This window comes from Phalacrocorax carbo, chromosome 4 (assembly GCF_963921805.1).
Source record: "Phalacrocorax carbo chromosome 4, bPhaCar2.1, whole genome shotgun sequence".
In the NCBI taxonomy this organism is placed as follows: domain Eukaryota; kingdom Metazoa; phylum Chordata; class Aves; order Suliformes; family Phalacrocoracidae; genus Phalacrocorax; species Phalacrocorax carbo.
Window position 1 is genome coordinate 57480540 of NC_087516.1, and position 23682 is coordinate 57504221.

Here is a 23682-nt window from a genome sequence, read left to right on the forward strand (position 1 = left end):
TGTATTTATGCATTGGTGTTTGACATATGACCCTAGAAAGGATTAAATCAGAATACTGAGAGAATCCTCAAAGGTCCAGGTCTCCCCGAGTCCTTGATGATGCCAGATGTTGCACAGGAACTCAGGAACACCTAAGCTACTTTGGTTCACAGAATCCTACTGATCTTATTTCTAACTTTGGCTGACACATATTTTTGTAAATCCCCTTCAGAATAACATTAGGGAACTCTAGAGAGCAAACGTGTTATTTTATGGAAGAGTATACACCCCCTCGAGAAAAGTCTTCAACAAGCTATTAGTCTTGAAGCCTAAAGCGGTTGTCTCCACAGGAGCATCTGATATAATGTACTTACTCTTTTCATCTTTAGACTTTTACTGCCTTTTCTTTTTTTCCAGCAAACACTCTTTCTTTACAGACCAAAGGATGCAAACAAGTTCCCTTGAATAGTTTTTCCAAACTATTATATTACATGTAACACCTCTTACCCGTTGGTCTTTCGTACGTAAACTCACCTAACCACTGTGTTCTCTCCTTATATTAGCTCTCTCCCTATTATCCAATATATAACTGCTTTTATGTCCAATTATTTTTTGTTGATCAGTTCTTAATTTCCTTGTTTTCTGAAGACAAAAAATGACAAATACTGTTTCTAAGTTGAGGAGTTTCACTTATATACAAAAGAATTTCTTTAAAAGAAGTATAAGGACAGCAAGCCGTGGTGAAATGCAGTATACAATAAACACTCATAACTGCTTGCAATTAAAAACATTCATTACCACCTGCTTTTTGAAACTACCGATGGCTTTTCAAACAGCTTCTTTTGGTTTTAAAAAACTGTCTGCAAAACAAATTCTCTTTCCAACATAGACTGTACCAAGGTGGCTTTCTAGGTACAGACCATTCTTTCTTCATGCTTCCATGAAATTTACAATTAATTTTCAAGTACAATAGAAATTTACTTCCTAGCTACTGTTTTAATTTCTTTGAGTTACCTATATAGTTGTTGAAGATTGAACTATGGAACATTATTCCTCAGGGTTCTCAAACTCCTGTCCTGTATTGGATAACATTGTCTTTTGTTCAGGAAGAAATTCCCCTCAAATCCCTAACTCTCTGAATACCATAACTTCCACTTTCTGAGGAATCCCTACTTGGTACTGGTACTCTTCATTTCTCCTCATTGTCAAAATAGCTCCTGCAACAGTATGATTTTGATGACCTGAAGGGTAGGTCTTTACAGTCTAACACTGGAAAAACTACTTCCTTGTTTTGCAACTTTGCATTATCAACTAACTCTTACCTTGGATACTACACAGAACATTTTTGGTTTCGTGTTGGCTTTTTTTTTTTTTTTTGTATGTGCAGTTGGGTTTTTTTTGATCCTGCCTGAACTTTTATCCACTTATTTTGTTCCTGTTTTCCTTGCACAGCTGTTTTGTTTCTTTACCTAAAATAAAGCTTTTGAAAGAAAGAGGTGGGTATTTCTACAGTGTGATTCTAATGGTGTTCTAATTTTACAGCCACTTGAAAAAGCATATTTATATACCCAGAAATTATTCTAATCCTCTTATAACTATATAAAAAAAAAGGGAGGGTGGGGTGGGGACTGACTTACCTTGAATAACATGAGAATTATCCTTCAGAAAGAAGTTATACAAATACTTGGGGATAAAAGCAGACATGCAGGCATATGCCAGAGCTGAAAGAATGAGAAAAATGGATGCAGCTACAGAGGTAGAAACATAAGTACACCTAAAAAAGTTAATAATTAAGCCAATACTTACATCAATCTATGCACAAAAAATTAACATACACCATAAGGGCACATTCCTCATTAAAGAATTTTAAAAGCTCCCAAAAAATCTCCTCCTGTCACTGAGTAATCAATAAAAAGCTAGCTGGGCCTGATCTGCTCCCGGTTTATCTCCATACTTCTCAGTGACAAAGTAATGAGATGATGTTTGGAAAGCCATGGTGATGTTTGAATCAAAAAAGCGAAGGTCCCCAGATAGATAAAGTCTTAGAAGACAGTTTCAGACCACTGCACTGTTACAGCCTTCTGGGTTTTCTCCTATAGCACTTACACTCAGTTTATGCCCCATCAGACTTGCATCTCATCTCTTATTTCAGCTCAGAGACTAAAGATGATAGAATTCAGAAGAAAAAACACAGAGTGGAATATAACTAAAAATACTGTCAAAAAGATGGGCAAAAACATCTTAAATTTCTCAACAGCTCCTCAGAAACATACCAAATAGAGTTTAGAGTGTTAAAACTTAAGCGTTTATCCCCTTGATTAATTTCTGGGAACTTGGCTGAGAGACAATTCTTAGCCATGGTGCTAGACCACAGATATAAAATAAGAAATAGGGGTTTGTCATAAATTGTACAAAGACAATAAATATGATTTTGGAAGTTCCTAAGCAAAACATCAAATTTATAGCAAATACGACTTAGGATCATGTTATAAACTAATTCTGTGTTACAACTTTTCCAGCTTTGAAACCACTTTTTAAATATTCAAGCCAAATGTCTACAGTTAAGTTTGCAAACCAGAACACAAAATTTTGCATAATTCACTACTACTATATTTTGCTTCAATTGGAAGAAAACCAGGTTCTGCAATCCAACTGTACAGGTCCATGTCCAAGAGCAAGAAAAATCCGTTGAAGTAGTTAAATTAGTATGCACAGGAGGCTTAATAGGAGTCATTGTCCTAAGAAACTAGGTTTCCCACACACAGACCTTATATAAAGAAAGTCAGGTGCAAGAGAATAGAAGACTGGACTAGACCTATTCTGAACAAATCACATTCTATGAAGATAAAGGCCACATATCCAAAGCTGGTCTGATAAGCTTTCAGGCATTTAAAACCATCATCAGCTTTTCTGAATAAAACTAGTCTGATAGGTTAACAGCTAGGTTAACAAATAATGCATTCACATCAAACAAGGCTGAACTACAGCTTCACTAAAAAAGACAAGTGCTAGAGAAGCATTTCTTGCTTTTCTATAATCAAGGTTACAATAATGAATATATAATAAAAAGTACAAGTACTTGGCAAGAAACACAGGGCCAAACCCCAGCTTGAAGAGCAGTAGACCACATACACTTTTCAAAAAACAACTATTTCTTTTGACCTGTGGCAACAAAAGCTTTAAAGTTCCTTTGTAGATACAGGAAGTTTCCACCTATAAGCAGGCACGCATACATCTGTCTACGGTTAGACACATGACAAACTGTGCTTCCCCCTTCACCCCCAGAAGGTACTCACCTTCGTTGTTAAAATTCAAGTACAGAAACGGTGCACAAAGAGAGTCTAGACCTAAAGAGAGAAGAGCCATGAAGAAACGGCATAAACAGCTCATTAATTGTAATGCATAAGATAAATTCATCAATTTATCATGAAAATTTGCATTGATTACTTGATACTGATTATAATTCTGCCTTGTCAGCCTTCAGATGTAATGCTGAGAACAACTGTGAATTCAACCCACGAAAACAGAGAGGATTTCAAATTGTTGAACTATACCACTGAATTGATTATTCCGTCAAGGCTTCCAAGAACTGCAATTTACCATCCTAAGAACTCACTCAGTAACTTCTGCAGTTTTACCTTGGAACCAAACAGTAAGCAACAGTTTTTATTTAAAAAAAAAAGTGTCTGAAATTTAAGGAGAGTAAATGAGAGTGGAGCAATTTTGCATTACAAATTCTATATAAGTTATTAGGATCCACATTTGCAATAACACACAGATTCATTCTTTAAAAGAAACAGAAAGGAAAGCACTCAGAAAAAGCTTACGTTGTAGGGGGAAGAAGGAGAGGTATTTTTAAGTTAGCCATGGCTTTCTAGCTAATTACCTGACCTTGCCAGCTAGTCAAACTCACCTTGCCAGTACACCAAATCAGGATGGGAAACAACCCAGGCCTTCAATACACGTCTAAACTTTGCATGACCCTCTGGTGATGACAGCAATTCATCATACTGATGGCAACGAGGAATATCAACTTCAATCTGCACCACAGCCAAGCATATAATATAAAGAGAAATCAGGGTAAGTGGGGTAGTACTACAGTGATCTTGCAACACTAGAGGTGGCAGTCAGCCAAAGAACGTAGGTCATACCGCCATCATAAACAAAATTTGCTTCCTCCATCGCTCTCAAAACCAAAATGGGACAGGGGACTAACAGCCCTGTCAAAGATTGGAGATTTTTTTCTTTTTCTAGATTCATATTTTTAGAAGGGTTAGAAGGGTTCTAACCCTTGAAAAAGGCAGAAGGCCTATAACTATTACAGTTATATGTTTTTTTCTGACCCAAATTTTAGACTCATTTCAGGTGCTAATATGACTTTGCTCTAAAAGATAATCAAACCAGAGTTCTCAGAATGTTGCACCCAATTTTATGGAAAATACTTCTTCACCCAGCCAAAAGGAACAGCTGTTGCTTCTGATGTCTTTTTATGTCTGGTAAGACTTCTTGGAGAACCAAATTCCTCAAGAACCCATTTTTGTGAAGCACAGCTCACCTTGCAGGATCTCAGGGTACTCAGCACTACCTGCTACAAGGTCCAACAGGCACAACAAACATTTGATAAAAACAGGACTTTTTAACAATACATCAGTAACATTGTTCACTACACTTTGCTGCTGCTACAGAAACTGTGCTCCTGAAGTAAAAGAGGATTTCACTTTCCACATATTATAACATAATCTGAGTTAAACTACTTGTTCCTACCAGTTTTGCAAGATTCTTGCCACAGAATGAATAAGGTTAGAGGACGGGGAGAACCCTTTTAGTATTATCAGCCACAAGTGCTGTAACAGGCAAATGACTGCAACTGGTGGAAAAGATCTTTGCATTACTTCAAGCGACAATATTTGGTAACACTGGAAGTCTTACTTGTCTGTCTGTAGGAATCGGTGTGTCTTTATCAATGGCATCATATTTTGCTTGTATAGCACCCTAAACATGGGAGAAGAATACTTGAATTTAGAAAGACTTTACTAACATAAATGCATATTACAATGTACACACTGATATACAGAAGTTGACCAGTTTTGTTAGGTGTTTTAGTTAGCAACTGTTTTTAACCTGAAAAAATTTCCCAAAGTACAGAAAATTCTGGCAGCTTAATTTTAACAAAACCATCTCTATTCTGTTATAATTCAGGACATATAGACCCTTCTGTGACCTCCTCAATATGATCTTCAGTGATTTTCAGTTGTTTATGCAGAAAGCTATGTACTTGATACAGTTTTCCATTTCCACATTAAGAGACACTCTCAATTTAAATTCAGTGCTTACCTCAGCCACTGGCAAATGGCTTTCAGCACAACCTCTTTAAAGGCACTGATCCATCTGCCTGTTAATTAATATTGCTATTACCAATATACACTACTCTTACGTAGCCCGTCCTTTCATGAATCCCATGCTAACAAGTCCAATTTTAATGTTATAGGACACGGAAACACTACCTGCATTGTACAGATGGTAAGCTGATGAAGCATGAGAACTGACTCATCTCCAAAGACCCAGGCTGCAACCCTGACCAGCAGTTGTTCTTTACCTTTACAGCTTTTTTTTCTGGTCATATACAGCACTCAGCAGACCACACTCTAAGCTAAATATCCTAAATAACCTGGGATGTGTTATCTGTAAGAACTTCTTTGCTGCACTACTGCAGATTGCAAGCAGAGTAGATGCAAAAGCTGGGTAGTCAAACAATCTCTGTGAAGAGTTTTCATTTCTGGAACATTCTTTTCTAGTCCTTTGTCCAAAAGCATTACATTTAATTTATTTATTCTCTAGTCTTTGGAGGAAGTTCATTTATTGGTAGGTAAGAAAAATACATTTGATACATTTCACCCTGTTTTGCCCAACTATTGCTGACTGGAGCAGAAGGATTCTAACTGCATTTGTCAAAAAATATTAAAAATCAAACCAAAAAAACCTGTTACCTACCAACTGTATTTTAAAAATCTAGCAAAATTTGGCTGTATGGGTAGCATTTTTCCATCCCATAATCAAAATTAAAGGCAGTCAAGTTTACATACCTTCTCTGAAATAAAATAATATTAGAGACAAGAAACAAGTTTGTCTGAACATTGTCTCTGTAATTTCACAACTCATTTTGTCTGAAATTCCAGTAATTCTACCTGCCAAATCTTCAAATCCATTCCAGCTTCCCTGTCAATCCTATTCCTATCCCATTCCCTCCCCAGTCAGTACTGGAACTTCTGCAAATGCCCTCCCATTACCCTTACCTCAACACCCAACAGGGCAGCCCATGTTATGCCTCTCAGAAGAGGAGGGATGTCAACCCTGGCTTCTTTCCAAATTTGATTTTTCTTATATGGGTAGGCCTTCAAAGAGAAGATATTAACAGCAAAAAATGTTACCATGTAACTGAAACAATTCAAAACCCAATCCTAGGACAGTCTTTCCCCCAAAGGACAAATGCCATCAGCCTGAACACTGAATGCAAGTTTTCAAGTAAATTTCATTCCTAACTAGGCAGCCTGGATGGAGGACTACTGTTTGATGTTAAAATACCCATAGATGTATTCGTGTGCCTTGGTATATATTGGATATATAAACTTACAAAACCAAAGTTTTTGTTCATTAAGTGTTTCTTTTCACACTATGTATCCAACTTTGTTTTATTAAACATTGCTAGTTTATACCTTTATACTGCATTTGATGATGCACATCAGCACTCTCTCATTTTTAAGCAAGAATTCACCTCTCTGCAGACATGTAAATTAGGCACTAGTATTTCCACCCCTCCCCCCTCCCCCCAGCATAAAAGCTGTATTTCTAACATGGCACTACTACAGTAATGACTGGTATTGTTTTCAGGTACCATACTGCTTGGAAATGCAGAAATGTTACAGACATATTCATACCTGTAATAGCTTAGCCTGTTATGAAATAAAGGATGCAGAATTATTTTCTTCAGTAAATAACAGGTATTAGCAGCAGCTCTATTTTCATGTACATACTTTAAAATCTGCTTTTGTATTAATCTCTACTGAACAGACCTATTTCTCATGTTTTGATTTTCATTCTTCTTATACTTCTGTAGGGTTTTCTTGCCCCCTTCCTACTGTGGTCTCTTGTATCTCTGCTTCCTTCTTCAATTACTTGGTCCTTTAAAAATCCTCTAATTAACAGACCAAATCCAATTATCCAGCATCAGAAAGATTCCATACCTTCAACAGCCTGTCAAATAGGACAATTCTATTTAGCTGGTACTCTGTGTCCCTCTCCCGGATGATCAGAGGAAGACTAGCAGCTGCAGACAGCTCATTACTACTATTTGAATGAGGTAAAGTCGATTGGCTGGAAAAAAAGTTAGGATAGTAGTAGTGAAAAGCAAGAAATACAAATCATTGTGGAAAAATAAATATCCTGTGATGCATTTCTGAGTCAGAAACAAGTATAAATGGATACTTTTGAATATTCAGCACAAACAGTTCATTTCCTGTAGGGGAATAGACAGGGATCGGCGACCGGAAGATTACGGGATGTGACGGAAAGATAGACTCCTCCCCATAGGAGTGGCAGGAACAGGAACCGCAAGAGCTATATAAGCGTGTGACGCAGCCAAATAGACGGACATTTTGTATCCATCATATTGGTGTCTGTGCATCACTGTCCCCAGGGTGGGTAGAGCCCTGTGTCCCGGAGGTATGCGGCCCAAGATAAGTTCTCCCATAGAAGCGTACAGCTACAATTTCCAGAACAGAGAAACAGGCTAGTATCCTCAGTTTGGTATCAGGGCCTTAAAGCCACCAGTGCAGAGTGCTTATCAGCTCTCGTTGACTTTAAGAGCCAAACAAGGATATCAGGTTTGCTTCTGGAAGACAGCTGTGTCTAGCTGTGCAGTGTGCTACTCAGATAAAACTAAACTCAAAGTTCAGTCCCTTATATATGTACAAACTTACACACACATACTTACTCATCTTCAAGCAACGGATAAAAGGCTTCCCCACCAACATCTTTCAGTCTCTGGAATGAAGAATAAAAATAATTAATTGTCCGAATGCTGCTCAGAATACAAGTGGAAATATTTAGTGTAATACAAAAACTATTAATCAGCCATTCATTTGCCAAATTCAGTAGCTTGCCTTGAGACCTAAGCATTAGCTCAGTCCTCCATCAGCAAAGAAACATACAGCCTTTAACGCTAAAAATTTCTGCTAATACAATCTTTTTTAGTTGATGTAAGTTGTTCTGCCTGTAGATAACACTCATCTCATTCATAAACCTATTTCCACACAAAAAATAGCTTCTGTGGGCCATGGATTAATAGATCAATAGTACTACATCGTTCTTTTTCTTTTCTTCGTTTTTCTACTTGGACTTCCTATCCAAGTAGCTGCAAAGCAACTGCACAACTTGGTTTTATGTTTTTAATCTGTTCAAGAGTTACACAAATTTGAGTTCCTTTTAGTAGCAGCATCTGAAAGCTGCACAGAAACACAGATGCTTTCTGGAAAGGTGACAGACAAGCGTGCCTGGACTTTTGCCTGAAGTTTTCTGACATCTTTGGTGCATCGTGATTAATGCTTAACACCATCCTCCCCGCAGTGCTCTGTTTTGCAGTTCAATTCCTAACTTAGCATACAGCCCACAGCCTGTTCCTCCTGGGATTGACAGAACAGTTCATTCTCAGTTCCTTCAGTACTGATCCTTTTCTGATTATAAGCATTATGCTCTGCTCCATGAGAGGTGTTTGAAGAATTGCCTAAGTTCAAAAATTTATTTTAACTAACACTGCAAGGTTCAGGCTTGTATCTTCCCCAAATGGAAAGTTCAGTATATACTTATTTGCCGCTGAATTTATAGAGGTAGGCAACAGCATCCAAAATTACAGATTAAAAAGTTTTTTCAAAAAAAAAAAAAAGGGCTCAAAAGCTGCCCTTTTGTAAGAATAACAGTAGGAGCTGCAGTGCATATTACCTTTAAAATAGCTGTTGCATATTCTTAACCTCCCTTCTGCCACCCCAAGCCCCACCAACCAAGTGAAGCAAACAACCCAGTTCTTTGGTCTGTTTTCATGCATTTGAATGAAGTAATGCAAAGTTCTACTCAAGAAATAGGTTTACCCCATATTTGCCACGTTGTACCCAAAATTAAGGTAACGGTGGCAGAGATCAAGACTACAGCAGTCACTTTCCTTTTTGTATTAGCCCCTGTAATCACATAGAAATGTTTTTTTTTATAGACTGTGACAAAATTGCATTCACTACTATAAAAAGGAAGCTGCAAACAGTGCAGCATAAAATTTCTAATTCTACAGCAATAAAGCTCTACGTGTGAAAAGACGTGAACAATTTAAACACTTCAGTGATACATGCAATAAATCTTGTAACTGATCATTACATCAGGCAGAATTATGAGTTATCATATGTTGATTTTTCCACTGAAGATGGAAGAAAACTGTATTACTGCATTTTGGCAAAATGCTTTGAAGTGATCATTTGAACTAGTTGTTTAATAGCCGCATATTCCAAAGATTAGTAATTAACTACGGGAAATCTGGTATCCAACTTTAAGTATAAACCATTTAGGGACCTGCAACAGAATTGAGTTGATCTTTTGAATATCGTGAGCCACACAGAGACAGGAATTAAAGAATGCAAGATGACACTCAGTACCCAATTAGTTTAGCTATTAGGGAGAACATCAGGTACTACAGAACTATTTGGGCTACACGAGAACAAAGCAGTTAAAAAAATAAGGAAAGGAAGGGACACAGGAAGGGGTTGGAGAGACAGAAGATGAATCAAATTTAGTAAGCTTTTGAAGACAAAGCACTTCAATAGCATAAATCAGAATCTGACTTGGACACCAAGAAGTGTTTTCTTGAAATCAATAACTGTCATTTGTAGGAACAGCAGTAGGAGCTGCTGTTCTATATTCCCTTTAAACAAATGTTTCTCCAGTGAAGACATAAGAACATGTGCACAATATTCTTCTTACATTTCGGAGCTGGCACAGGGACAATGTCACAGTTGTGTCATCTAGGAGGGAACTTCTATCTCGTCCTTGCCCAAAGCTCTCACCATCTTCTAATAAAAAACTTCAAAAGGGAGGGAAAAAAAAATCAGGTCATTTTATAACATAAGACTTGAGTTAGGAAAAAAAAAAAGAAAATTCTTACATCAATCAGTTTCCTCTTTACAACAAAATACTGTCTTTTAGAAGTACACTGTATTGGCTCTGCATGGCATGAGACCTACTATCAAGGGTATGTACAATCACCTTAAATTATTCAAACAGTTTTTGTTGTAAAAAGGCATATTTCAGGTTTTCTACAACTTTGGTTTGCATACAAAAGGAAGAGTAATGAGATATAGGATTAATATTCCCTTTTATTCCTTGACCTGGAACAGACCAGGACTGCCATTTATTGTGAAATGCAAAAATAAAACATTATTGTCACATGGAAGTCATTTCCCACCACAAAAAAAACCCCAAGCAAAAGTCTAACCAAGACCTTTTCTGTTCCAATCCAGATATCCAAGGATACAAATGCATCCAAGAAAGAACATACACAAATTGTCTGTTTGGTGATATTTTTAAAGCAGACAACATGAAATTAATTTCCAGAAATTAAGCTAAGATTATCAGTATTAACACCTCATCTTCAAGATAGATAGTATGAGAAAAAATGTTTTCCCCTCATAAATCAAAGCCACATGCATTTACCTGTGGGTACAGAAATAGGCAACCCCTCAAAATCTCACACTAATTTTGCCACCAAAATATCACTTAAAATCTAGCTCCACCTTTTTTTCCAAGATATTGTATTTTGGCTGTGCACTGACTTCACGTGTTTAAAACCCAGAACTAGCAAACTGATCTATATGGACACATAATTATGCTTATTAAGATCAGATTGTAGGATTAAAACATGAATATACTACATAAAATAGCAACACGTGCAACAGTAAGATAAAAGCAGTAACGACTAAAATGCTGTTACAGAATTATAAGTCATAAAACTAAGCATTTAAAAAAAGGAATCAGCTGATCTGCTGAACCATTGGGTTGCCCATTCTGCACTGCTGCTCTGTGAAAAGGAATTGAAAAGGGGAGAATTTGCTACACAACGTATTAAATTAAATTACAATTGCAAAAATGCTGTTGAAGCACAGTGAGACATTTTTACTAAAACCTAATACTATTGGAAAGTGTGCTAAGTTTAGGGACTTCCAGTTCAGTATTTTGCACTTCACCTACATTTCTTCAAATTTCAGAGAGCAATATGAAGTGCAGGTAGGTGACAGATAAGGCATTCAAATAGTGTCTTCAACTGGGAAAGAGGGGAAGTGGCATGATTTCCTGCTGTTCATACAGGTCTTGAAACTGCAAACCAAACTAAAGCGTTCTCTCAGAATCACTGGCCATCCTCCTTTCCCTTAAAGTGCTTCTCCTTCCTTACTTGGGAAGCGTGCAGACAGGTGGCTTTGATCGAATGATTTCCTTGTTGACAAGTTCCTTCTCCAAGTCTCCTCCAGCCAAACACCAGAGATAATAAACCTCTTCAATTGATCTTTCTGCTAGGTAATCGTTATCTCCATCTATTAGGAGAAAGCACATAAAAATGAGTTACAGTTTTTTAGGCAGCTTGTATTTCTTCCTACTACTCTAAAAACATACTGTTGAAAAAAAATTTATTATGCTTGAAAGGTCCTAGACCTAAATGTGAAGTTAGAGGAAAACTGATCTTCCCTTCACAAATGCCCTTTAGGAAGATTTAAGGAAAGAGCAGATGGGCAGAAGTCAGAATAAAAGCAAATATTTCTACAGTTTGCCTTAACGCAAAAAAAGAGAACCAATGAGATAAATACACTGAAGTGTGGACTTTTGCTTCTTGTGTCTCTTTTTAAAGACAACCAAACAAACAAAACCAAAAACAACCAACCAAACAAAAAACCCTCAAAGAAAACAACAAACCACCAACAAAAAACCCCAACTCTATTTTGTACACAACACAGTGTTAAGAGTAAAAATAAGAAACTAGTGATCCATACTGAGTAGTTATAATCTATCTTCCCTTTAGATACCATACCCATACTAACAAGGTATAAAATCTTAGTCTCCAATAATTGTGTAATGAGATTTTCTAAAGATGTAGAAATTTCTGAATTAATCAGAAAAGGATAACAAGGACTTAAGACCGGTAACACTTTCGGCATACTGTAGTTTTAAACTTAGAAATGTTGTTTTTTAGTCTAGAATGTGACATTTTTCACAAGGATTTAGCTTTCCAATACTTGCAAAAATCATCTCATGCTACGCTCCAGCAGAACACAACAACCAATTCAGAACACAATTTAGTGGGAAAAAAACTACCTTGTACATGCACACACCCAAATTCTAAAGGCAAAAGATGACACCGATATTCCAGCTAGACTTGAATACTAATGCTAACTATTTATTCCCTGAGGTTAAAGCACAAAATCAAGATGCCCTCCTTTGACTTGTACACATCCCTCAAAACATGTTTGCCCGTATCTCTGCCCATTAAACAACTTATTACAAGAACGTAGTATTGTAACATTTAACATTTCTCTCCAACAAAGCATTCAAAGGAAACGTGAAAACATTTTATTTTCCTTCCCCCTCCAATGACATTTACCCCACTACCTGCCTTTACCTTTACATAATTGACTTATGTCTTCAGGTAGCGTTAAATTAGCACACCTTGGAGAAGATGAGAACAGACCAGCAGGTTTGTGGAAGGGAGGGTATACTGAGGATACTTCATTGAACAAACTGTCATGCAGCAATTCCTCTGGAGTTGGCCTTGAATTAAAAAAGAGAATAAAACACTAAGAGTGAAGTGCTTTCAAGAATGTTACATTTCAGCAAGAAATGGCCCCAGTAACAAATATTAGCAAGTTATTTTAAATTATATTGGATTTCAAAATTCGTAATGGCAAAAGTGTCTACCAATTTTGTTCAATTCATGATGCATTACACACCATGCAGTCTGTTTACAGCCCAAGTTCAGATCTCACCTTCATTTAATGACCATAGCAACTATTTCATTAATTCCACTTTAATTCCTCGAAGTAGAGATGGAAAAAATGCAAATGCAAAGCCTTGATTACAGAAAAGCATCCTTCAGTTGTCAGAAGAAAGTTGTGGTGGATTAACATAATGAAAAATTACTCTGAAAGAAGAGATTTGAAGAAAGCAGCCCTAATTCTGGCTACAACAGAGCCATAGTAATTAACCACCATCAACCTCCAGACATGGAATTAGTAAAAGCTGTGAACTTAGAACTAAAAATGCCTGAATAGTTTTTCCCCAAAAGACATTGAAAAAGCAACAGAATCAAGAATTTCTTTTAGGTAGCACAAATCATCAGTGTTCCAAGAAAGGTTCAGCAACAGGTCTTCTAATTTCATAGTATCCCAGCAGAGTTTACCAGGCATATGCACTGAATACTTGCCTCTTAGAAGGCTGGAATGTAAGGCACTTTTTCAGTAGAGCTATGATATTTTCAGAAAGGCCCTGGAACATAATAAAAATATGGAGATGGTCTGTTTATTACTGTCTGAGTTCAGCACACCACTTAGCTCATACTTAACTTTTAACATACACGCTATTCCTTTGAGGGCAATAAAATTTCACACCTACACATACAAGGTTAGCTGTGTCAGATCAAAATGGTGGGGAAGTAATTCTTCTCACCCCACAATGCTGCAATTGCTTTGAGTAAAAAAATCTTGGAAAAATTTGCAGTGTATACAGCTTTTTCTTTTTTAATGTAGGGATTCTGTACCCAGCTTCAAACAATGCAACTCCATTCTGCTAATAGTCAGAATCCATTTACACAACGTCTCAAAGTATATAGACACTAAAATTCAGTGATTAATTCTGGGGGTAGGGAAGAGCTGAACTTCATAAACCTACACTATCAGAATGTGTAAAGTGGACCAGATAGAAGACAAGGTTAATAGAAGAAAAATATGTAACCCCTAACACTTAAAAGAAACTTTGTAACTTACTAAACTATCCAAAAAGCACTAACATTTACTGAGATTCACAATAATTTTAGGAAAGAATTAATATTACCAGTGCTGGGTATTTGAAAGGATTTTAGATATGTTCAGAAAAGTTTAGACTTCTCCTCATACTGCAACACATCAAATGACCAAATAAGTTAAAAAAAGGGAAATACTATGCAATAATAATAAAATGTTTGCATAGACAGCATGGAAGAGCAAACTATAGTTCCACAAACCTTAATAATATCAATGCAACCATGTTCTTCAGCCAATACAGTTACAATATCATCAACACAGCCTTTGAAGAAGAAACAGAACAACAAAAAATTAAAGACTAATTGGTATATATTCTCTCATAAACAGGATAGTATATAAAACCCCACCCCAGTATTTTATAACTTGTTTCAACACATTATTGAGAAAATAATTCCCAAGTCAGGACATGATTTTTTTCAACGGATAAAGGTTACCAATAACTTGCATTCAATTGCAAGGGGACTGAAATGCTTCAGGAAGCTTTTCTTAATAAATCACTTACCAAAACAGTCAAAATTTCAGCACCCAAGCACTAACTGCTGAATGAAAAAGATAATTCTACTGACAGTAACTATAACAGTATTGATATTTGCTCCAGATAATAACAACTTACAGATAAAACCTCAAACTGCAAATTCATGCCCTTCACCTCCCCATGGTTTATACATAAACCCCACAAGAAATCAAGTTTTAAAAGCCACAAAACAGTCCCACTTCCAGGCTCATTTGCAGTAAGCAAAAATTCCACATCTACAGTAGTGTTTTGTAGTTTGTAGGTGAACCCAGAAACAAAAGGCTGGATCCACTAATACACTTCTCAGCCCTCTTTTTATTTTCTGTTTTCCAATTTAAGCCCCGCTTCTCCCTGCTTGGGAATTGGTACAAGCACTGTTAGTGAAAGGACAGTTTTCTTTTGTGTCAAACAATTCCTGACTCATTTCAGAAACCTCCTGCAACATGAAACAACAAATAACCATACAAATGACAACATTTCCTGAGGATGTTTTTTTATAGTTTGCCCTTACTCTTATATATTCATAGTTCTTCTCACAGAATCACAGAATGGCAGGGGTTGGAAGGGACCTCTGGAGATCATCTTGTCCAACCCCCCTGCTTGAGCAGGCACACCCAGAGCAGGGGGCACAGGAACGCGTCCAGGCGGGTTTTGAATGTCTCCAGGGAAGGGACTCCACAGCCTCCCTGGGCAGCCTGTGCCACTGCTCTGGCACCCTCACAGGAAAGGAGTTTTTCTCATACTGAGGTAGAACTTCCTGTGTTCCCACTTGTGCCCATTGCCCCTTGGCCTGTCGTTGGGCACTACTGGAAAGAGCCTAGTCCCATCATCCTAACACCCACCCTTTAGATATTGATAGGTATTGATGAGATCCCCCTTCTGCAAAGTTATCTTTCTTGGCACCCACCCCTGTACCTTCCCTAGACAAGCAGCCATGCTTCAAATTGCCATTTAATTCTGGAGGTGAAAGCTGACAAAGGTAAAGTGCCTTAGGACTGAGCATCACAAGTTGACTAGTCTGTAAAGCTTTAATTATAGAACTTCTTGGAAGCTTAAAATTGATTTTGTGCTACTTACCTAACATAATTATAAATTTCAATCTTTCTGCTATCTCCAAACTCTGGAATAATTTTCTTCCCTAAATGAACAAAAAAAAATAAAATCAAATCAACAGGTGAATGCTACCACATAAAAATACTGAGATAGCGTACACCCCCATCTATACACAAAAACAGTGAAATAAGCTTCTATACATGAATTTTAGATTTAGGAAAACTATCTGTTAGAACAGAAAACACTATTTACCCCGACTATAGCAGAAACAGTTTCATGCCACCATAAAGAAAAAAGTATCTTTTATAACATCTCTTAAGTGGAACAAATGCAAACCCCCCAAAAAATAAGCAAGACAAAACCCCAGTATGCCTTAGCAAACATGCAGGTTTACTATTAATTTAGAAACAGGTTTTCAAAAACTGTAATTTTTCCAATGTGAGCATGAACAAAGGTAAGGAATTACTAAACATGGTAATCATCATAGCTTGTATTGTTGCACAGTGCTTTTGAAAAGTCATCTGAAAATCCCTTTGGAAGTGTCTCAAAAAATAACTATAACACTTTTAAGAAAATGTACTTATTCAAAAGAATAAACAGTGATCTATGAACACTGTGCAAATTTACAGAAGAGCAGAATATACAAAAGACTATTTCCAATGCCCTGGTCTAATCACTATATTGAACACGTTCTTGACCATGCACTTGTCTGTCAATTTATTATGTTGTATAATGAGACTAAATACCAATATTGAGGTATTTGCTAGATCATATCTCCCTACAGAATGTTGCTGTCTTAGAATGAAAGAAGTCCAGTTTAACCTATACAAATAGTAAAGATTATGCTGTCATAATGTATTTCAACTTCCAGAGTTAAACGGCGTTTTCCAAATAAACCATTAATTCTGTACAGAACCTCTTTAAACTCTGGCAATTAGACAGATTCTCCCTTCTCTTCCTCTCCAGGAAACTATTAGTTTCTCATCCTTTCCAAGGAGAATGAGGGCATGACAGCAATGGTTATTTCATGCTTAAAAGCATAATTAAAACAACAAAGTACCTAGAGACTCTCCTTGGATCAGCAGCTATTCCTTACTGAAAATTCAATCACGCAATCACATTATTATGGCTTAACAGGCAGCTGCCCTTCATGGTTAACACACACACAATTGCACCAAGACAATATGCATCCTACTACTTGAACCACCACCAATACTGTCCAGGTAGGAAAGCTAACATATTCTGATATTTAAACACGGGTGATGGGCAAAGTGTCATTAACTCCATACTCAAGAGCAATCAAGTTAATGTAACTATTCCCCAAGAGTCACAATCAAGAGAATTATCCGCTTACATACCATGCAAAGCTCAAATAGTATTATACCAAGAGACCACAGATCTGATTTAGGGCCAGAAGGCAGAGGCTTCTCACACTGAGTATGATCACTTGGTTTGACTATTCCCTGTGCAATTACTTCAGGTGCCAGATATGATGGGTACCTAGAAAGATGCAGCAACATTAAGTAATATCCTGCCTGTCCAAAAAAACTACCTTTCAGCTACAGTAATCGAAGTAATTTCACATTCTGAGAATCTAGAATTCATAGCAATGCAGATTGTTCTATTTCTTTCAGTTAAAATCTACACATTGCAGCATAGTTTCACTCCAGTTGCAAAATACATAGTGCCTACCACATAAAAGGTCAAATCTTAATCACTAGCTCCGTCTTTTTGTGACAGGAGAGAACAGCAGTGTTCAAAATACTATGTCTACATATCTCAAAAAAACCATACATTGAGTTGCAGCACTAGTACCTTCAACTCAGGACATTCTATGATTCTATGATTAAATAAATGTATCCTAGACCCATATTTGGGGGCAGTGGCAGTATCCCCCTCCATTGACAGTGTTGCCATCAAATAACTTTTGAATTTATAAAAGAAGCAAAAGGTGTTGAAGACATGTTCCACCTGCTGCTAGATAATTTTAAAATAGCATCATTGCTTTTTCTGTTAACAATTCATTATAATACCTAAAAAAAAAAAACCACACAAGAAAAACCCTGAAATCACATTTTGAAGGGAAACATCATTAGTTCTTTTGGGCATGTCTTTTAAGACTCAGCTCAGTATTTCAGTTGTAAACAGCATGACACCTTGAAAAAAATCAAAAAATGGCAAGGAAACATTGCAAAAAAGCATGTCACTTGCTAGACAGTAAGATGAGTTAAAAATAAATCACAAAATGATAATGAGACAAGAGACGTACAGTGGTGTGGAATAGCAAAGCATGATTATGCTTCTTCCTAAATTTGAAATTAGAATGAACATTCAGAATCTGAGTCACAGGGAACTACTAGCATTTGAAGGCAAAATCTAGGCAATAAGGACGGACAGCACAAAGTTACAGTAACGTGCTTGTGCGGTACCCGTTCTCTGTCTCTCATTAATATCACCTAGTCAGATAATAACCTTTTCAGTGTCATTATCAGAAGCTTCTGTGTAAGGGGTGTATGCAACAGATATGAACTGAGACAGCAACCTATTACCTGTACATACAACACATTTTTGAAGATGATTCCTCAAAACAAATATATTTCCTGAAAAAATACATCCCTGATATATTTATATTGTGTAGCTATATCCTTACCCTATTGGGAAATCAACATCAACACCTTGAGCAGTCATATGGTAGAGTCCAAATTTAGCCAATTTCACATGTCCCTGAAAAGGAAAAAAGAAATGATCAAGAGCAGCAGAACCTGACATTGGAAGAATCTGTGTTTAAGTTAATAAATAAATAAATAAATAAATACATTTCAAGTTGTATTAGCTGTCATAAGACAGATACCTGTAAAAAGTCACCCTCTACATTTCTGTCTCATCTGTTACACAAAACTCCACTGCATGTTAGTAAGGTGTTTATTTCAAATGCTTTTATTTTCCAAGAGCATTAAGTAATCACCTCAATTGGAACACAGAAGAAAATCAGAACTTTGTAAGTTACAGTATATTTTCAGTAAATTAAAAATTCTTAAGTACTCTACTGAACATTTTTTATGTTTGAAAACTACTCAAAATCCTGTTTGAATCCTAGAACTCCCTAAGTATCACCACTACTCCCTCACCTTTTCCATTTACCCAGCCTTGTTTCTCCAGTCCTCCCCATCAACTCATTACTATCTTGCTCTCCTTACTGTATCAACACATATTTCAAAACAGAAGTTTTCCAGGTGCTTGCTTTTATTCTGTGGAGGCAGAGAGTTAACACCAAAAAACCCAAAAAATAGGCATAGAAGTTGAACTAAGGTCTTGTTTATGCTGGATTTTAAATTATACTCAGCCAGCCTGCAGATGGTGCAACAGTGAAGGCTACATCAGCAACCTATTCAAAGTGCAGGGGAAAAGTTTAGAAGTTTATGGTCTCATGGCCCCCTTTTGTTTTTTTAATTGATTTTAGGAGTATCTTAAAATCCTAAAGTACTTTTTCTTGTTAGAGCATTATTATGATTTTCAGTTTTTTTACAAGGATATAAAAAATAGCATTCCTTCCTTGTTTCTTCCTCATTTCTTTCAGCTATTCAGATCTAGCTATTCTACCTAAACTGAGTAAGAAAGGAAGGAGAGAGCGGTTATGCAGACAGTTCAGACGAAGCGACTGCTCTGAGTACAACAGCAGCTATTAATTTCTCTCAGGTGTTATGAGCAGAAGCTGTATTTCACACTGCCAACTCAACAGGCTGTGGCAACAGAATTGACAAACACTGGAATTTAAATAATTTAACATGAACAAAGAAATACGTTGCTATCTTAAAAGTATCAGATCACCGTGAAACATGGGAATTATTATTAACAGCTAATTAGCCAGAAGAAATATTTTCCTATTCAAACAGCTCGGAAGGTCTTGTAATGAATTACAATGACAAGTAGACTTAGGTTACCACCTTAAGAAGAAAAGGGTGAAAAAAAGTAGTATGCGATAGAAGAAAATGGGAAAAGAGAAAAATAAAACCTGAAATACATTTGAAATTTAGGAAATGGTGCAAAACTGTAGTTTTTAAAAACAAACAGACAAAACCAACACCTTTCCAGATATGCAGCTTTTTCTTCATCAGAAGGGCTGTGACTGCCCAATCTCCATACATGACATAGGAGTCTACTTGTTTGCAGCAAGAGGAGAAAACAAAAACCAAACAAAACCATAGATTTATTCCTGTAGCTGTACCTTTCGATCCAAAAGAATATTGCAAGGGGAGAGGGCTCGGTGGACCATTCCATGTTTGTTCATATATTGCAAACCTTGCAAAACCTCATATGCTATGCACAAGATCCTTGAAGAACTGCAAAAAACAAAAATAATCCCCAAATCAGACAAAAAAAAGAGAAGATAAATGAACATGTTACACTGAATGTTTCCCTTTTTAATTTGTAAGAATCAGAGTGTTCCACAGCTATTCCAAACACCAGTGAGACATTCACAATTCCAGAACAGTTTAAGGGATCAGCACTAAATATCGTAGGATATGTTCAGTACCACATAAAACTCCTCAATATCCCACAACTAGGTTTCTTCACCCTGAACTGGTCCTTAAAAACAACAGAAAATTGTGACAATTTATAACATGTTCTCTGTGACAGAGACTATGAGATATACCTCAACTAATGGCGGGGTGGGGGAAATCCCAATCTTCCTTTATTTTTGTTTGTTCTTCCTAGGTCTGATATTTATGTTCATATAAAAGTTCAAGTGAACAAAGGGTTTTGAAACTCAGATGTTAACTGGGCTTATCTAGAAGATAGTGTAGGGGCCAGACTAGATCATACCTACAGTGTTCAGTCATCTCAACATCTACAACAAGAAATCAAAGAAAGGGCAGAAAACTTCATTTTCAGCACATTTTGTTTTACAACCTTGGAGGTATCAACCTTACCTTCTTTGGAAGGGAACGATGACATCTACCAAACCATTTTGACATAGCTCTATATTTTGACAAAAGTTGTCATTTACTGTAAGAACTGGTAGCCCTAAAGAGGAGTTTCTGTGAGGAAGTGAACAGGAATTTGTACAGACACCACCATTATTAGGCTTCCAAAGCATACCGAAAATAAGAACACAGATCTCATGTTACCCAGAGAGATTCCTTTTAACTTCTTACCCTCCCTAATTACCCGCTCACTCTCCCTCAGAGCACATTTCAGGTCTGCTTAGCAACATTATCTCTGAAGGCGCTGGTTTATAAAATGTCCAGAAAACAAAGCAATAAAACATATCTACTTATAGAGGCTTAACTTTACATCCCCATTTTTTTCATTGTCAAAGAATAACATGCAATAGCATTCTGGACAAGGCTCACCATCTTCTCTTGCTTGTTAAAAATTTGTGCAACAGCAAATGAGGGGGAGCATTACAGACTGGTGCGATTCATGGAATTGTTTCGGTTTGAAAAGACCTTTAAGATCAAGTCCAACCATTAACCTAACACTACCAAGTCTACCACTAAACCATGTCCCTAAACACCACATGTACACATCTTTTAAATACCTCCAGGGATGGTGACTCAACCACTTCCCTGGGCAGCCTGTTCCAATGCTTGACAATCCTTTCAGTGAAAAAGTTTTTCTAATATCCAATCTAAACCTCCTGTGGTGCAGCTTGCGGCCATTTCCTCTTGTCCTATCATTTGTTAACTGGGAGAAGAAACCAACACCCACCTCGCCACAAGCTCCTTTCAGGTAGTTGTAGACAGCGATAAGGTCTCCCCTCAGCCTCCTTTTCCCCAGGCTAAACAACGGCAGAGTTGTGACAAGAGAGTGACAAGCCAACTAGCTGGACAAACACTAGAACCAATTCCTTTATAAAGCTTTATTAGCTACTATTCATACCTCTTTGAATGCCAAAACTTTATCACAACAGTAAATAGCTAGATTTTGACAAAAGCCACAATTCCAACAAATTCTGAGACTAGGGAAACACAGAAATACTGTCCTTACATAGAACTATTCTCTAGACTCTAACCTTTTTCCTAGAAGGAGAGCTCTGTACTACTTTACACTAGTTGTGAATATACACTTTTAAGTTAAATTTTAAGCACAAAGGGAATCTATTCTAACATATGTCCACACTGCTGTATCTTAGATCATAACATTTGGAAGTGATTCGCAAGGTCTTAGTAATTCAACCAGAACCACATGGCTAATAACCACAAAAACAAAACAAAACCCCACAACGATCTTGCTCCTCCCTCACTGGCACTTTTTCCTCCCACCCTCAAGTTATACAATACACCACAGCATCAGACACCACTAGCTGTGTAGTGTTTCCTCACAGTCATTCTTGGGCAGAGATATAACTGTGGTAAAAAGTTTACCTTACAAGCCTTCAGCTTCCCTGTATAGTTTTTTGCCTGCAAGACAAATATTAACAATAATGGTTGCAAACAGAATCCTCTCTCTCACTTTTTGCACAGCTTTGCAAAACAAGACATAAAAATAAATGATGGACAATCCGTGTTTCCAGTAAGGAAACTATTGTGTGAGGTATTTTAGCCTAAAAAGTGTTCTCTTTATTAAAAAACATAAAAGTAAATGCAAAGTGCAATTTTGTGGCCATTGTGCCCGGGGAGTGCAGTGTGCTCTGGTGGCACTAGAGGGCCTCAGCCACCCATTTATTCTCCTTGTTTGCTTACAATTAATAAGAATACACCCCGGGCAAATGCCTGAAAATACTGCATTTGGATTCTTTGCACTTGAAGATAAATCCTCCATGGTGTTAAAATGACCAGCAACACATGAATGATAAACATTTTTCATTGCACATAATTCTCAGCATTCTTACGCTCTTGATGCCACCCTGCTGGGCTGAAGTGTTCAGCCAAGTACCTCACTCTCAAGCTGAAGCACCTACACCACCTCCCCAGGAGAGAGGGAACTCTGTATAACAAGCTTTTCATAGCGCTGTTGCACATTATCTATGTCTTGTTTCATTTGTTCAGTAAAGCACACAGTTCGTGGTTATTACCCATTAGGTTTGCATTTAATTGCAAAGGGCCTGACAATACTCATTGCCATTATCAAGCACAACAGATCTCTCTGCTTTAAACTCCCCAAGGCCAAGTTCAACAGCAGTCCCTTGCCTCAATGGAGACTACTACCAAGGCTATCCCCTTGCTTCAGTAGGGCTCCACTCTCTCCCAGTTTCTACAACCACTGTCAACACTGCAAGCTTTGCAATGGGGTTCTGGAAGTGCAGAAGATGCACTCATGCAGCAGCTTCCAGGCTTCAGGTTAAGTTGAGCTTTTAAACAAAAAAAACCCCAAACCCATAAAAACCATAAGCAGAAAGAGAAAACACAGTCCTAAGAGATAGGGACATTTTTTCAATGCCCAATGTTGGTGGCAAGGCCTGAGCAGATTCAGAAACTTTTTCCCCTGATTATCCAGAAGCCCATTTTTCAACAGACTAGCTAGTGGCAAACTATGATAGATCTAGAGGAGTAGTTTAGCTACTGGGGCTCTTGAACTAAGGAGGTTTCAGCATCCTCCTCTAACACGAGGTGGGGGGGGAAAAAACCCCAACCAAACAGCAAAAGCACTAGAAACAACACAGGAGAAAAGGCGGCAACACAGAGGCATGGCGGGTTCAACACCCACCAAGCTACACCACTGACCTAATGAGATCCATAATGACAGTTGCGTGGCATGAAATACCCTGTTCATCTCAGCAGCTGATGATCGTGGTTGTGAATTCAAATTATTTTGAAGCAAATCATTCTGCTGCTCAAGGCAGATGTGGTAGGAGGCACTAAATAAAAGCATGAAAGTATGAGATGCACTTCGACAACTGGGAGATCTGAAGGGGTACTAGCTGTCGTCAGTCTCCTAGCTCTCTTGAGAAGGCTTATTTTAAGGTTCTTTTCCTTTCCACCGACAGCAGAAAGAAAGAAGCAACAGGACTTCCTTGGCAAAAGGAACACTTCACAGAAAGAAAGAAAAAGGCATGATCTCTCTACAACTACCAGCACATTTTCAAGGACCAGGCTT

The 23682-nt window shown here is 37.4% G+C and overlaps 1 protein-coding gene across 3 annotated transcripts in view; it reads right to left on the minus strand.

The window, feature by feature from the left end:
* Positions 1-23682, minus strand: part of TBCK (TBC1 domain containing kinase) — a 112595-nt gene that overhangs the window by 60291 nt on the left and 28622 nt on the right. For all 3 annotated transcript variants that reach the window (XM_064450062.1, XM_064450063.1, XM_064450061.1), the window contains 16 exons: positions 19868-19982; positions 18293-18366; positions 17001-17142; positions 15667-15727; positions 14276-14337; positions 13481-13542; positions 12680-12828; positions 11462-11600; positions 9997-10096; positions 7970-8019; positions 7221-7350; positions 6273-6371; positions 4909-4971; positions 3893-4019; positions 3276-3326; positions 1617-1700 (listed from right to left, as the gene is read on the minus strand). In XM_064450062.1, coding sequence (XP_064306132.1) covers positions 1617-1700; positions 3276-3326; positions 3893-4019; positions 4909-4971; positions 6273-6371; positions 7221-7350; positions 7970-8019; positions 9997-10096; positions 11462-11600; positions 12680-12828; positions 13481-13542; positions 14276-14337; positions 15667-15727; positions 17001-17142; positions 18293-18366; positions 19868-19982 — 1508 coding nt within the window. The remainder of the gene's footprint in view (positions 1-1616; positions 1701-3275; positions 3327-3892; positions 4020-4908; positions 4972-6272; positions 6372-7220; positions 7351-7969; positions 8020-9996; positions 10097-11461; positions 11601-12679; positions 12829-13480; positions 13543-14275; positions 14338-15666; positions 15728-17000; positions 17143-18292; positions 18367-19867; positions 19983-23682) is intronic.